Source organism: Sprattus sprattus, assembly GCF_963457725.1.
Source record: "Sprattus sprattus genome assembly, chromosome: 1".
In the NCBI taxonomy this organism is placed as follows: Eukaryota; Metazoa; Chordata; class Actinopteri; order Clupeiformes; family Clupeidae; genus Sprattus; species Sprattus sprattus.
Genome location: NC_137920.1, coordinates 35,472,086 through 35,486,300, shown reverse-complemented (window position 1 = coordinate 35,486,300; position 14,215 = coordinate 35,472,086). Strand labels below are relative to the sequence as shown.

The window sequence follows — 14,215 nt, the reverse complement described above, 5'->3', positions numbered from 1 at the left end:
ATGTACAGTTCATGTATGAGAGGCCAGCCCACAGCCACAGACACAGACACAGACACAGACACAGACACAGACACACACACACCTCTTTCTGGTAGCTGCTCCTATAGGTTGACTCCAGGGAGGACTCCAGGAAATTAAGGCTGACTTTGTTGATTGGGGGCTTGAAAAAGTAGTCTTTCATCAAACTGAGAAAGAAATGGAATGAATAAAGTTAAGGCTCTGTCAATAAACAATGTAAAGCAGACACAGGCTCTAATACTCCTGCTCTACAGACTCATGGAACTCCACTACACAAGGCGTCCAAACTACGTGCATGACTGGTGTGGATGATGTGACATTCCTTCGTCTGTAGAGCTGATCATGGAACATGTCACACTCCTCACTACTCAGATAAGCTTTGCTGAAGCCAGATGGAGATCTGGAGGTCGGCCATCTTGGAACCCTTTCACTGCCCTTGTTTGGTAATGTATTTAAATCATGTGTGTTTCAGAACATGTTTACGTGACATAATTAAACAGACAGACACACACACACAAACACACAGAGTGAGACACCGTCCTGTATTCCTCCCCACAGCACACCTGTCTTCCTTGATGACGTCCACAAAGTGCACGTCGCTCCTCTCCCGGAAGTTCTTGGAGCGCAGCGGGATAAGTGCTGAGTGGTCCATGCCCCCCATGAATCTCCCTCCTCCCCCTCCTCCTCCTCCTCCTCCCCCTTTGCCACCGTCTCCGCCGCCTCCTCCTCCCCCTCCATCGCCCGCACCCCCTCCAGTCACCGAGCCCAACTTCTTGTCCTTCTCCTGCAGCATCTCGCACAGGGAGGTCTGGCTGGCCGTCACCACCTCCTCAGTCAGGGGGCTCAGGGAGCTCAGCAGGCCATTTAGAGCCTTTGGGCTGCGGCCTGCAGGGAACTAGAGCGAGAGAGAGCGAGAGAGAGGAGAGGGAGGGGGTGAGAGAGAGAGAGAGTAGAGGGAGGGGGCGAGAAAGAGAGAGAGAAGAAAGAAAAGAGAAGATGAATGGCATAAAAGAGCAAGAGACAACAGCAACATAGAGGAAAGGAAAGCGCGAGAGACAAGAAGAGTGTGAGAGATAAGAGCATGAGTAAGAGACTAAAACTGAGCAGGAGAAGCATGACAGTGGAGGACAAAGGGCTTGCTAGTGTATGACTCACGACAGAATGGGGAGAAGGAGGCAGGGCGTCATTGAGAAAATCATACAGTCAATGAGCAGAGAGAGAAAGAAAGAGGAGAAATATCTCCAACGAAGGAAGGGAGGGAGGGCCATCAGATTAAAGTGCATACGGTCTCACAAATACACACTCTCTCTCTCACACACACACACACACACACACTCACACAACAAAACATGATTAAGCAGACACAATGAAGTGGCTGCCAAATTGTTTGTGCCTACACAGCCATTTTGAGACCTGGAACACAAAAGAGGTGAAGAGAAAACAAACAAAAAAAAACCTTGCAGAGGAGAGAGGAGAGAATATGACATTGAGAGAGATGAAGCAATGGAAAAAGGGGTGAAAACGATACGGCTTAGGCACGGAAGAGAAGAGAACCTAGAAAGCACATTCCTCCTGAGATACTAGTAATAAAGATATGAAGCTCTGGATTTAGACAGCGTGTATTCCCGCTAGTCAATAGCCCTGAGACCCTTGTCAGCCACTGTGCAACCTCAACTTTCCCCTCCTCAAAAAGAACCCTTGGACGCTTACGTCTCCAGCAAAAAACCTTTACAGCCGCTAACACCGCACTCATCATCAATTCTCGGTTTTATGGCTTATAACTTACAGGTATGAAGGAAATGATGATTCAGGTGTACAAAGTCCCCATCTTACCAATGAATCGCTCTTTACGTGAAAAACAAAACCCACCAGTGAGAAACCCATTTTGAAACCTTTTCTGAACCTTTTTGCAAAGGTTTGTCCTGTTTTCAAGAAGCGTAGTTGCATAGTTTTAGAGTACTACTGTCAAGATACAGTAAACAACTGTGAGGGGAACATATATTACAGTAAAAGTCATTATCTCTGGTACGGTTCTGCGCGGGGGGGTTAGGAGAGGTAATGGGTATAAGTGAAAGGTTAGGTGCTGATGCCATATCTGCAGGGAGTGGACATATGTGTGAGGTGCAAGCACGGTGTGTTGAGCTGCTGGGTGTTTAGGTGCTGTGCAACAGAAGCTGAGATGGTGCAAGGGTGTGGATTGGTGTCTGTGTGTAAAAACAGTTTATTTGTTGCCATTATGCCATATTGCTGTCGTGTGGTAATGGGAGAAAAATTATTTCTCTCAGGATTGTTTAATGTCTCTGTGAAGCACCTCAACATCATCTGCAAGTGGTTGGGCTCTTTTATTGTTGAGCAGATTTTCTGAAATTAAACTATGTTTCATTTAATAGCGCAAATGGTCTTGTGTCACGCATGAAAAAAAGAATTCCACTGACTAATGCCAAAAAATACACAGATTCTCACGTCAAGTCAGCCTTGAAAGTGGGCTTCTTTGGAAAACATTTAAATAATTAAAAGATAACTAGGCTACCATTAGTGACGCAACATCAATTGATATTTAAATGTTACATTAACTTAGTCGAGGCCAACCCTCTATGCTTAATTTAAGCACTCAAGCTTTTGAGATAGCTGTTCGTCTAACTGTTAATGTTATCCGATGGGCATGCTACTGAACTACTTGTTAATAACATCTACTGGACAACCATGCTAACCTGGGTCCATTCGTCAATTCAATCCAGCACTGTGTAAATTAATTAAGGCTCTGTAGTTTAAAAGATTGAGAATTCCATTTCTCACCAATTTACAATTAAAAACACTCTTCCTGACAGTGGGCTTATGCCAGTGCCGGAATCTTTGCTTGACTGCCATGTTCGGTGCATTGCCTTACGAGCGCTTCAAGGTAAAAAAGTGGTTTGATGAGAGAGGACAGGCTGGCCCGTAACGTGTGTGAGAATGTGTATGCTCATGCTCTGGTGTGTGTCTGACCTTGGGGCTGGGCCTGTGGTCTTCCTGGCCGCCATTCTGTGTGGTTCCCTCGGCCCCTGTCTGCTGCCCCTGAGTCACCATTACACAGGGCGCGCGCGCGCACACACACACACACACACACACACACACACACACACACACACACACACACACACACACACACACACACACACGACAAATGAAGGGGAAAGACAGGGATAGTGGGGAGATGGTGCTCACATGAAGGACTGCGATACAAGCCGTGCCTGGGTAATGGTGGCATGGGATTGGACATGCAGGCAAGCAAGCTAGTCAGGAATATGGCCCAGTCTCTCTTTTCCCTTCTCCTCTATGTCTTTATGTTCCCTCATCAGTGAAAGGCAATAATTGTACCTGAGAATAAAAACGTACTGCACAAAGATGTTCCTCTGTGGATGACTGCTATGCTTGTTGAAGAGGTAGACATTGTGAATGTTGGGATAGACGGAATGATCCATTTGAAGCTTTCTACAAGGGAGATCATGTTGTGTCCCTGCTACATTCAGCCAAGGGTTTTATTTACCCGCTCACTCTGTTCAGCCTGCGCAAACCTTCTGAACTCACTACGGGACTTCACGTCATGAACGAAACCAACTGGCATCATGGCATTGCCCCTAATCCAAGCCAATCCTCAACAACAACAATACAAATTCACTAGTCTCTCTTCTGATGTGTTACATATGCATGCCGTCTCTGCGGTCTCGGTTCAAATTCTGCAAAACTCTGACGGAAATACAAGGGAGCAGGGAACACAACACATGATGTGTCCACTGTAACAGAGCGCTCACACGGTTGCCGTCGGAATGCGTTGATCCGTTAAGGGCGATGGATCCCCATTCACTTTGAATTCAGTTCCACAATTCAGTTCGGCAAAGGATGACGACACCCAAAAATTCAAAGTGAATGGGGATCTGTCGCCCTTAATGGATCAACGCATTCTGACGGAACCTTGTGAGCGATGCCTTACTCTCTATGGACACATATGATGTGTCCCCTGTAACTCTCTGTTGGAGAATGACGTTAAAGGGTTATGGGATGTCAATGAGGCTTGATATACGGAGGATTGATGTTTGACTGACTGAGTGGGTTACCGTACTTACACCAGTCTGACTCTCCACCATGACTTACCGTGGGTGAATGGGAGCGCGGTTCGGCGACAGCCGCAGCGGTGACAGTGGCGGTGGGGTCAGGGGTGTGAGCCCTGGGTGGGGGGCTTAACAGGGCCTGAGATGGGTCCACCTTCTTTCCTGAGATCAGGTAGCTCTTCATCCCTGCAGATAACCACAACACAAACACACACACAAACACACACACGCACAAAACCTCTTTAAATAGGTGGGACAATATTCATTGCAAGAAATTGGCACAATGACAATATCAATGATCACAGTTTGTTGTACTTCACAGTTGAAATTTGCACAACCCGTATCCTTGTGCAACAGAGAAAATCTATTGAATATTTAAACATTTGCATCAAGCATAGAGATCACTGAAGATTTTTCTTTTTATGTGAATTGCTGAGCTGTTAAACAAACATGTAACGTGTAACAAACATTAAAAGGACCATTTCAATATTGTATTTCTTTTGCCCATCAACCATGGACATTTGCAAGGTATCCTAAAGTAACCCCAGTCAGGTCTCATGCTTTATCTGTGAGACTCATTGATTTTCAACATTTCACGTTTGTGACACTGAATCTCATGGATCTCACAGAATTTCATACTAAATAACATATAATAGCAATTACAAGTCCAATAGACTGCTGTGTGGTGTGAGTGAGAGACAGCTGTGTTTGCACTGTGCGGCTCACTATGTCTGCATTGCAGTTATAAGCTTCCTAGTCTCTCTGTTTCAACACCCTCATCACTTAATAACGTCTTATCTCTATGGGGCGAACATAAACATGTTTATGAAAGGCTGAGCAAGGTGCAAATGTAACAATATGTTTGCGTTCTTGTGTGGGCGGTGGGTGTGTGTGTGTATGTGTGTGTGGGTGGTGTGTGTGTGTGTGTGAGGGCGGTGTGTGTGTGTGTGTGTGTGGGCGGAGGGTGTGTGTGTGTGTGTGTGTGTGTGTGTGTGTGTGCGTGCGTGCGTGTGGGCAGTGGGTGTGGCGGCTCACAGATTTCAATCACTGACCTCACGCTGACCTTCAGTCATGCTAACTTGACAGGTATGCATGTGGAACGTCTTTATGCCGATTCCTTGATAATGACTCTCTAGCATTCAAATTCAGCTATTTAGGAAATGTTTCATTTACATGAATATGGAGTGTAGCAAAGATTGAGTTTTCTAGAAACTCTTTGGGGAGGGAACTTTTAATACCACTATGATCAAACGGCTCATCTGAAAACGAGGGAGAACATCCTTCTGCTAATTACAGCTTAGCAGTCTCCACACAGTCAGTAGGCCACTAGGCATTTTCCAGCCTCAGACAGCAAGTCATGGGAAGAGGCAAAGAGGCAAGGGGGGAATATGTTATGATGTCAATGTCAAAGAGCAACCACTAGGGGGCAAAGTGCACCAGACGGACTCCGAGCCCTCCCAATCGACGTTATGATGTACGCCAAAGAGGTGCCCAGATTAGGTCAGTATTGACTTTAATAGTGGTTTACTTTTGTAGCCTCCCACCCGTTCTAAACACACAGCCGCTGCCAATACCTATACAATACTCTTGACCCCCTACCTGCAGGTCCAGCGTGTTTGACCAGCATGTTTGCTGATAATACAGAAGCCAACACTATCGTATCGGCAAGCAGGTGATAAACTACAAGTGGTTGATACAGAGCTGGGGCTGAATGTCAAGGCTCATTATCAGACTGTTCAAACAACTCGACTGAAAGGCTAACATGGTGGAAAACACCGGGCCCGTCGCTACGGAGAGCTTACTGATGGATTATTACTCCATGGTCAGTGTTATAAGGCATCTAGGCAGCATTTCTGATGGGTAACAGACAACAGGGGTGCTGGGCTATGCTTCTAAGGCAGCTGATAAAAGTACGATCTTAAAACTCTAAACAAGGGATAAACTGTTTTCTCTTTTTCTGACAGCCTTCAAACCAGGGCATGGAATACCATAGCCCCAATTGAATTAATTTAATAGCAAAGGAAAAGGCAAAAGGGACTATTTCCACAAATTTGCCTGTGTGTCCTCTAAAAGGTTCAGTAAGTAGCAGCATTCGACCCAAATCTAAAAGGTTCAGCGAGTAGGCCTCTGGGCCTTCTGCTGCGGTCCACTCTCCTGTTTGCACCCCGTGTCTCCTGTTCAGAAGTAGGCCACGGGAGGCGTTTGTCATTTTGGACTTTGCCACACGGAATCCCGGTGCCGATGTCAGATGCTGATTGTAACGAAGGACTTCAGATTTTTTGACTCGTGTTACATCAGTTGTTGCCAGTTACTAAAAATCCTCGAATCCAACCTGTTCACTTTCTTTGTGGTGCCCTTTCCACCGGATTACATCATCACTCAGATAGCACGACTAAGTCGGCTACCAATGCTGTGCGTCCTGTTGCGCTTCATGTGTTTGGAAACACCAGGCCAAGGTGATGAACCCTGACTGAACATCCTCCAGCAGCTTCTGTGGAACTATTAATTTAGAGGAAACCCACATGTGACCCGTTTCCTCATCCTCATTGCGCAGACTGTGGTGGTATTGACATCACACAGTAAACCATATCCGAGATTAAAAGTTACTGTGCTGTTGACAAGACAAAAAGTCATAATAATTATTCACAAAATGTCCCGAATTAAGGATCTGGACACATAATGGCTGCTCTGGGTGCATTCACAAGGGCTACGACATAGTGGTAGAGACTTGAAACAGGGGTAATGTCCCTCCCATCTAACAAAACTTAAAGCAACACTTTGGGCAGATAGTTTTGATAGTATATGGTCTCCCCACAAATATGGATGAAATATATATGTTACAATAACATATTGGTAACTATATTGCCAAAAGACACTAGTTAACATGCCAGCGAGCTTTTGACAGAAGCAACTTAACTGTTGTTGGTATTTGTAATGTTTCAGCCTTTTAGGTCGTTAGCTCACTAGTAATAGACCAGTACTCCTCAACGCTACTTCAATGTACTGTCATCCTCCTGCTTTATGAATTCTTCTGCCTAAGGTGTCTTGCATTACAATGGCTATGAACTCTCCCCCCCCACCTCAAATATGCGCAAGCCCACACCGAGATGGCACTGCCCACAGCAGCATCAGTAGCATCAGTAAGAGCCTGAATCCCACCTCCATGTGAGGGGATCTACACAGCAAATCTCTTTCAAAGAATGCTGTAGTGAGTCAGAGAGAGAGCTGGCCGTCCAGGAACCCTGGTGCCCTTCGCTCTTTCATAGAAGCGCGACCGGGGCGAATGACTGACTGGGATCCACTGATTAGACCCATGCAAATGCTTGACAGGCCCCTGCCTGATCCCTGATCCCTGTTAAGCAGCCCCGCTGTTTTTACTAGGGAAATTCCTGCACCTGTTGCATCCCTGTGAACGTGACGGGGACGTGTACACACACACACACACACACGCCACCTCTCTGTATTGCTTAGACGGTTTCACTGCATGAAATGAAGTGTGTGTGCATTTGTTTGCATGTATACTTCAGAATATGGGAGAAGACAGACTGAGGGGAGAAAGCAAATTACTAAAGTGGAGAGGGCTATGAATAGGCATCACAGTGACACACACAGACTCACTGCAACCTCGGTACAATGCCTGGGGTCTCTGTATGCATGTTTGTGTGTGTGCGTTCCACATCATTCGACACAAGTGTGTATAGAACCAGGTCAGTAATCCAAGAGGAGCACTAAGCACAAGTGTGTGTGTTTGTGTGTAAGCTCATCACCCTCTGCGTCAGTGCATATGTTTGCTAAAAGGCACTGGGGTGCAATGCACACTTGAGTGAGTGAGTGAGTCTCTCTCTCTCTCTCTCTCTCTCTCTCTCTCTCTCTCTCTCTCTCTCTCTCTCTCTCTCTCTCTCTCTCTCTCTCTCTCTCTCTCTCTCTCTCTCTCTCTCTCTCTCTCTCTCTCTCTCTCTCTCTCTCTCTCTCTCTCTCTCTCTCTCTCTCTCTCTCTCTCTCTCTCTCTCTCTCTCTCTCTCTCTCTCTCTCTCTCTCTCTCTCTCTCTCATGCAAACAAACAGACACAGACACAGACACTCTATAGGTACACTCCACACATAGTCACAAAGCTTTTCTCACTTCTCTTAAGGCACAAACGTACATTGTTCATCTTTGGTTAGCTTGTTCCTTCCTTCCTTCATTCATTCATTCATTCAGAATGACTTGCCAATACTCTTTCACAAGACAATAATATTAGACCATTCTTCCTAACCCCCCCCCCCCCCCCCCCCTCCTTCTCTCTTTCTCTGCCAACGTTTCTCTCCTTGGCTCCTTGGAAGTTTGACACCGATTCCCCTCTTTCCTCCAAGGGGACTCACCGGTTACTAATGAGCCCTTCAAACCTGCTCCGCCTCAGTAAAAAGAGGCAGTAAGATGCCACATTATCTTCCAACCACAACCCTTGTCCTAAAATAAATACTGGCACACCTTTTTCGCTGGCCGTTTGCGATCTGATAACCCGGTCTTCCTTGCCACGGAACAGTCCCAAATTTAGCCTCAGTGGACACCACAAATAACACAGCTTTGTGAGAGCCTTGGAAAGCACTGGTCCACCTGCAGCGGAGGACGTGTAACTAAACATCGTCATTAGCTACAGAGGCCTGGCCTGAGAGGAGCCTTTTTGGGAATCACTGCACAGTGGTGGTGTTTCCCGCCGCTGCAAGATGGAGGCACAATCGCCATTGATGAACAAAATGGCTTTTATCCCAGACAGCGGTGAGAGTTGTGGAGGGTACAGGATGTCAGGAGAGGCTGAGAAAAAACATTGTGAGGAGACAACCCAAAACACAAGTTGCAACTGTCGTAGAAAATCTCTATACTGAAGTTTGTTGAGAGGTGTAGCCTCTATTTACAGCATGCAAACAGAGGGGAGTGTCTGATAAAATGATTCAGTGCATCATTTTTAGATCTCCTAGTAGACTCCTCCTAATTTGTGACCATATGTTAGTGATAATACAATAAGCTAGCAGGAGCTATGATCAGGGTAAGTATGAGGATGAGTGGGAAGGGGAGGAGAGAGGAGATGAGATGAGAAGGAAGGGGAGGAGAGAGGAGATGAGATGAGAGGGAAGGGGAGGAGAGAGGAGATGAGATGAGAGGGAAGGGGAGGAGAGAGGAGATGAGATGAGAGGGAAGGGGAGGGAAGGAGAGAGGAGATGAGATGAGATGAAAAGGAAGGGGAGGAGAGAGGAGATGAGATGAGAGGGAAGGTGGAGGAGAGAGGAGATGAGATGAGATGAGAGGGAAGGGGAGGAGAGAGGAGATGAGAGGACAGTAGAGGAGGGGGGAGGGGGGAGGATGAGCATGGACAGGTCAGTGCTGCTGAGGTCCTGAGGAACATCCCCACTGGTCCCGCTCGTCCGGCTGCTGAAACACTTAGCAAGGCCTTCCGCAGCACCAGTTCGGCTGAGGACACCACACATTCATTAATTTCGCCTGTACGCTTCCATGTGCTTCCATCACATTGGCTGTCCAGATTACCTGTGCCATGACCATAAAATACCACTAAACTGTACCTCAAAAAAAAACAGCTCCCAGTTCTCCAGCTGGACAGTATCACCAGAGAAGGTGCAGAACCTCATGTCTCCTCGTCCCTGCAATCACAGCAATCGTCCCTGACCCAGCATGCTCTCCCGCTGGGCAGCGGGCATTACCCCCCCCACACACACACACACACACACACACACACACACATACCCCTTTGTTGCCCACTCAGTGCCACTCCAGAGGCGTGCGCTTGCTGTGAGCGGGGCAAGGCCGCATCATGACCAATGCAGGCCGGGCAAAAACAATGAGATTGTTTCTCTCGCACTCTTCGTACCCCGCAATCTGGACAGCTGCTCACTATTGTTCCTCAGGTGCAAAAAAATAAAAAAGATGATTACAATGCTAAACACCCACCCACACACACACACACACAAACTAACACAGAGCATAATACAGCTGAACTCTGCAACTCTGCTCTCATTCCCTCTCTTGGTTATTGTGTCCTTGAGAGAGAGAGAGAGAGAGAAAAATAATGGAAAATGGTGAGAGAACAAAGAGAAACAGACATAGAGATAGGGAGAGATAAAGCCATAGAGAAAGAGGACAGACAGAAATATTGAATCTACAGAGATCCTCCCTGGTGTGTGTCTCTGTGTGTGTGTGTGTGTGTGTGTGTGTGTGTGTGAGTAAGAGACAAAGAGAGAGAGAGAGACAGAGAGATCCTCCTGATAGGCAACACTAAAGAGCAGCCATGACTCCCAGTCTAGCTGCCATTCATCAATGCCAAGACATAAAGCACAGACTGAGTACACTGGAGGAAGAGCCCTGAGATGGGAAAGTACAGTGTGTGTGTGTGTGTGTGTGTGTGTGTGTGTGTGTGTGTGTGTCCGTGAGAGAGTGTGTATCTGAGACAGTGTGTGTGTGTGTGTGTGAGAGAGAGTGTGTATCTGAGAGTGTGTGCGAGTCTGTATGTGTGAGATAAATAATCTGTGTGTGTGTGTGTGTGTGTGTGTGTATGTGTGAGAGTATGTATCTGAGACAGTGTGTGTGTGTGTGAGTCTGTATGTATGAGTGGGTGTGAGATAAGAATCTTTGTGTGTGTGTGTATGTGTGTAAAGTGTGACGGTTTGTTTCAGAACCGTGTCCTGTGCCCTCGACAAGAAAAGAAAAAAAAGTGCAAGCCTTAAGACACCACATCCACCTGACAAGACTTTAAAATATTAACTGTTAGGATTAAATATTTACCAGCCACTATAAACCACGACAGCGAGACAAACAGAGAGAAGGGCGAAAGGTGGGAAGGAGGCAGTGGGGGGTGGAGAGGGGGGGGGGGGGGGGGGGGGGGTGGTGGCGGAGGGGAAGACAACACACTTGACTCCGATGCACGCACACCAGGACATAAGAGGAACACGCACGAAAAAAAAACAACAACTGAAGAGGCAGTATGGTGCCCTGAGCAGCGTACCCACAATGCACCACGGTCCCCTGCTGTATCCGGAGTCGTCTGGTTTCACGAGTTGCCATGGAAACCACCATGAATTTAAGGCAGGGCTTTTTGTAGGCACTGACTCCTTTCACCCCTCAACCCATCCCAACCCACCCACCCTGCTAAAATTATTTATTTTTCCTCTCACTAGGGTAGGGTAAGCCTGGTGCCCTTCATACAGCCGTAGGTATAGACAAGACAGAAGGAGAGATAATGCAACACACACAGAGAAAGAGACAGAGTGAGAAACTGACTGTAAGTGAGTGAGTGAGAGAGAGAAGGAGGGGGGCATTCCTTGTTGCTTGGCCTCAGTCACCCTCTGCCAGAGCTCCCTGTGACATTTCACATGTACATCCAAAGCCTGTGTTCGGAATGAATCCCATCCTTTCTTTTTTCCTGTCTCTCCCCGTCTCTCTCTCCCCCCTCCACTCCCCTCCCCTCCCTCCATCTCCCTCTTGCTTCCACCCTCCCTGCATAGCCGTCTCAGGGGAACTGAGCAGCAATGACAGGCTGCCAACTTCCAAGAATTTGTGGGGGTCAAAGTTCAGCACTTATGAGATCATATAACCGAGCTATGAAGCAGGGGGGCGGTTCATGTTTGCCCTGGCCTTAAACAACATATGGATTCACAAACCACCACAACTAAGAAGAGTTCCAGCTAATTCCATTCATACATTTAAAATGCCAAAGCACAGATTTCTCACACAGGACATAGCTTGGAGGCCCTGTTCCCAGCTGTCTGACCCTTCGCCCTCTTGCATGGCGTGGTGGTTCCCGTCAGTATGGCATTATTAATGTTGCAGGCCTTCCCTGTGGCCAGATCGAGGGAGAGAAACATACGAATTCACTGGAATCCCTTCCCCAAGCTTAACCACTTCCTGTCACATGACCTCTGGCCCCTAGTTTTGGTCACATATGGCCCCCGCGTTAGTCACATGACCAAGATGGCCTCACCCAACCTTGAAGTCCGACAGTCGGTGAACAACAATGGCTAGGCTCTAAATTTTCAGTGCCGAGCTTTCAGAATTATCCACAAACTAACATATGCCTGAAGATTCGTCGACGACCAGAATTAAGAATGATTTCTAATACCTACATTCCATCTTAGATTAAGGTTGATTTATTTATAGCGTCAACTGTTGCTAGTATGACATAAGCTCAGAGATAAACTCACTAAGCCTTTGGAAAATGTTGCAACAGTCTATCCCCTATGAAATTCCAGAAACAAATAATTGTTTTAATCCAGACATGTCTGTTTGGTCATTCTGACCCCACAGAGGTTGGTCAGTGTTCACGGGTTTATCTGAACCATAATTAATCACTCATCTGTTGTTTTCCTGACTCAGCCCAGACATTGCAGTATGGTCAAACCAGATTAAGAAAACTCAAAAACATTCCGCTAGTAATTAATTAGCTATGTAGTCTAATTATGTAGTCTAATTCTGCAGTGACAGTCTATTTCAATGATCTTTAGTTGCTAGCCTGTGGCTCATCAGCTAAGTGTTCAGATGGCTAGATGGCTAGCAGGCCAGGGTTTCTGCTCTGCCCGACAACCGCAGAGAGGAGCTTGGACCGCTAAAGCTAAAACTACGTGGGGACGTGCAGTGCTCATTTTCAAGTAGAGTGTGATTTAATCATTTTTAAGGATTACAAACTACCGGGACCAAGAGGTGGTAATGGCTACCGTCTTCAAAGTTGGCGCAGAGTAGAGTAGAGCAGAGCAGAGTGCCTGGCTCATGTTGTCATTGAGTCATCCCCCAAGACAGACTGGGAAGGCTGCACAGAGACATCTTGTGCGAGGAGTGTTCCAAAGTTCACTTTTTCCCCTAATTCACTTTTAAACCGCTCAATTATTTTCTGAAATACACGTTTAATTCTAAAATGAATCTATGCTGAAATTGTGAAATCCTTGATGATGGAAAATAATCAAACATCGGAGGAGACAGAGTCAACGGGTTCAACTCTCCTTCACACACCGAGGACACACACACACACAGACACACAGACACACACACAGACACACAGACAAACAGACACACACACACACACACACACACACACACACACACACACACCACCACCACCACCACCACGTCTCTTTATGGAGCTGCTACTGAGTCTGTCTGTATACAACCATACTGATGCCTCTCACGCAAGCTTTTCCCGCTCTCTCTTACCCTCTGCTCCCCCTCAATCCCTGTTGTTTCTCTTGGTCTGTGTGAGTGTTTTCATAGCATCTCTCTTACTATCTCTCTCTCTTTCTTTCTTTCTTTCTTTCTTCTTCTTCTTCTCTCACACCCTCTCTCTCTCTCTTACTCTATCTCTGACTTTTTCTCTTGCCCCCGAACCCCCACCCCCACCCCCACCCCTCCTGCCCAACCCCCCTAGACTCTAAAGCTCGTCCCGTGTGGCTGCCGATCCTTCCTTATTAGGGCACAGGGATGAGGCAGAGAGAGAGAGAGCTAGAGAGAGCTAGAGAGAGAGAGAGAGAGAGAGAGGCAGAGAGACAGAGAAAGAAAGAGAGAAAGAGAGAGGGAGAGGGAGAGAGGGAGAGCGAGATAGGGGGGAGAGAGAGAGGCTCTGACCACCCCACCACCACCCTCACACCATCATTTTTTTTTTCTCCTCCTCTCCTTCCCCCATTTCCTTCTCTTCACAGTGCTGCCTAAGCCAGACCTTCTGTGTATACATATCAGCTGACAATGGCCAGGGAGCCCCCACATTCTTTCACTATTTCCCTCCCTCTCTCTCTCTCTCTCTTTATTCCCATTTGCCTCTGTTTTCCCTTCTTTCTCTCCCTCTCCTCGCTCACTTACTCACTCGGTCAGGCCGTAGATGTTCGGAGACATAGGGTGACGCAGAGGGATCAAGGGAGCTGCGTCATAGCGGCCCGGACTGCGTAAGAGGGAGCACACACACACACACACACACATACACACACACACGCACACACACACACACACACACACACACACACACACATGCCCTGTTACACAATCTCCAATATTTCGCCCCTTCTTTCCAGGCGCGCACACACACACACACACACACACACACACACACACACACACACACACACACACACACAATATTA

At 47.1% G+C, this 14,215-nt stretch overlaps 1 protein-coding gene across 2 annotated transcripts in view; it reads right to left on the bottom strand.

Moving 5' to 3' along the window:
* Positions 1–14,215, bottom strand: part of adcy9 (adenylate cyclase 9) — a 39,494-nt gene that overhangs the window by 9,437 nt on the left and 15,842 nt on the right. For both annotated transcript variants that reach the window (XM_080848091.1, XM_080848092.1), the window contains 4 exons: positions 4,150–4,292; positions 3,004–3,072; positions 582–913; positions 83–185 (listed from right to left, as the gene is read on the bottom strand). In XM_080848091.1, the coding sequence (XP_080704217.1) occupies positions 83–185; positions 582–913; positions 3,004–3,072; positions 4,150–4,292 (647 nt within the window). The remainder of the gene's footprint in view (positions 1–82; positions 186–581; positions 914–3,003; positions 3,073–4,149; positions 4,293–14,215) is intronic.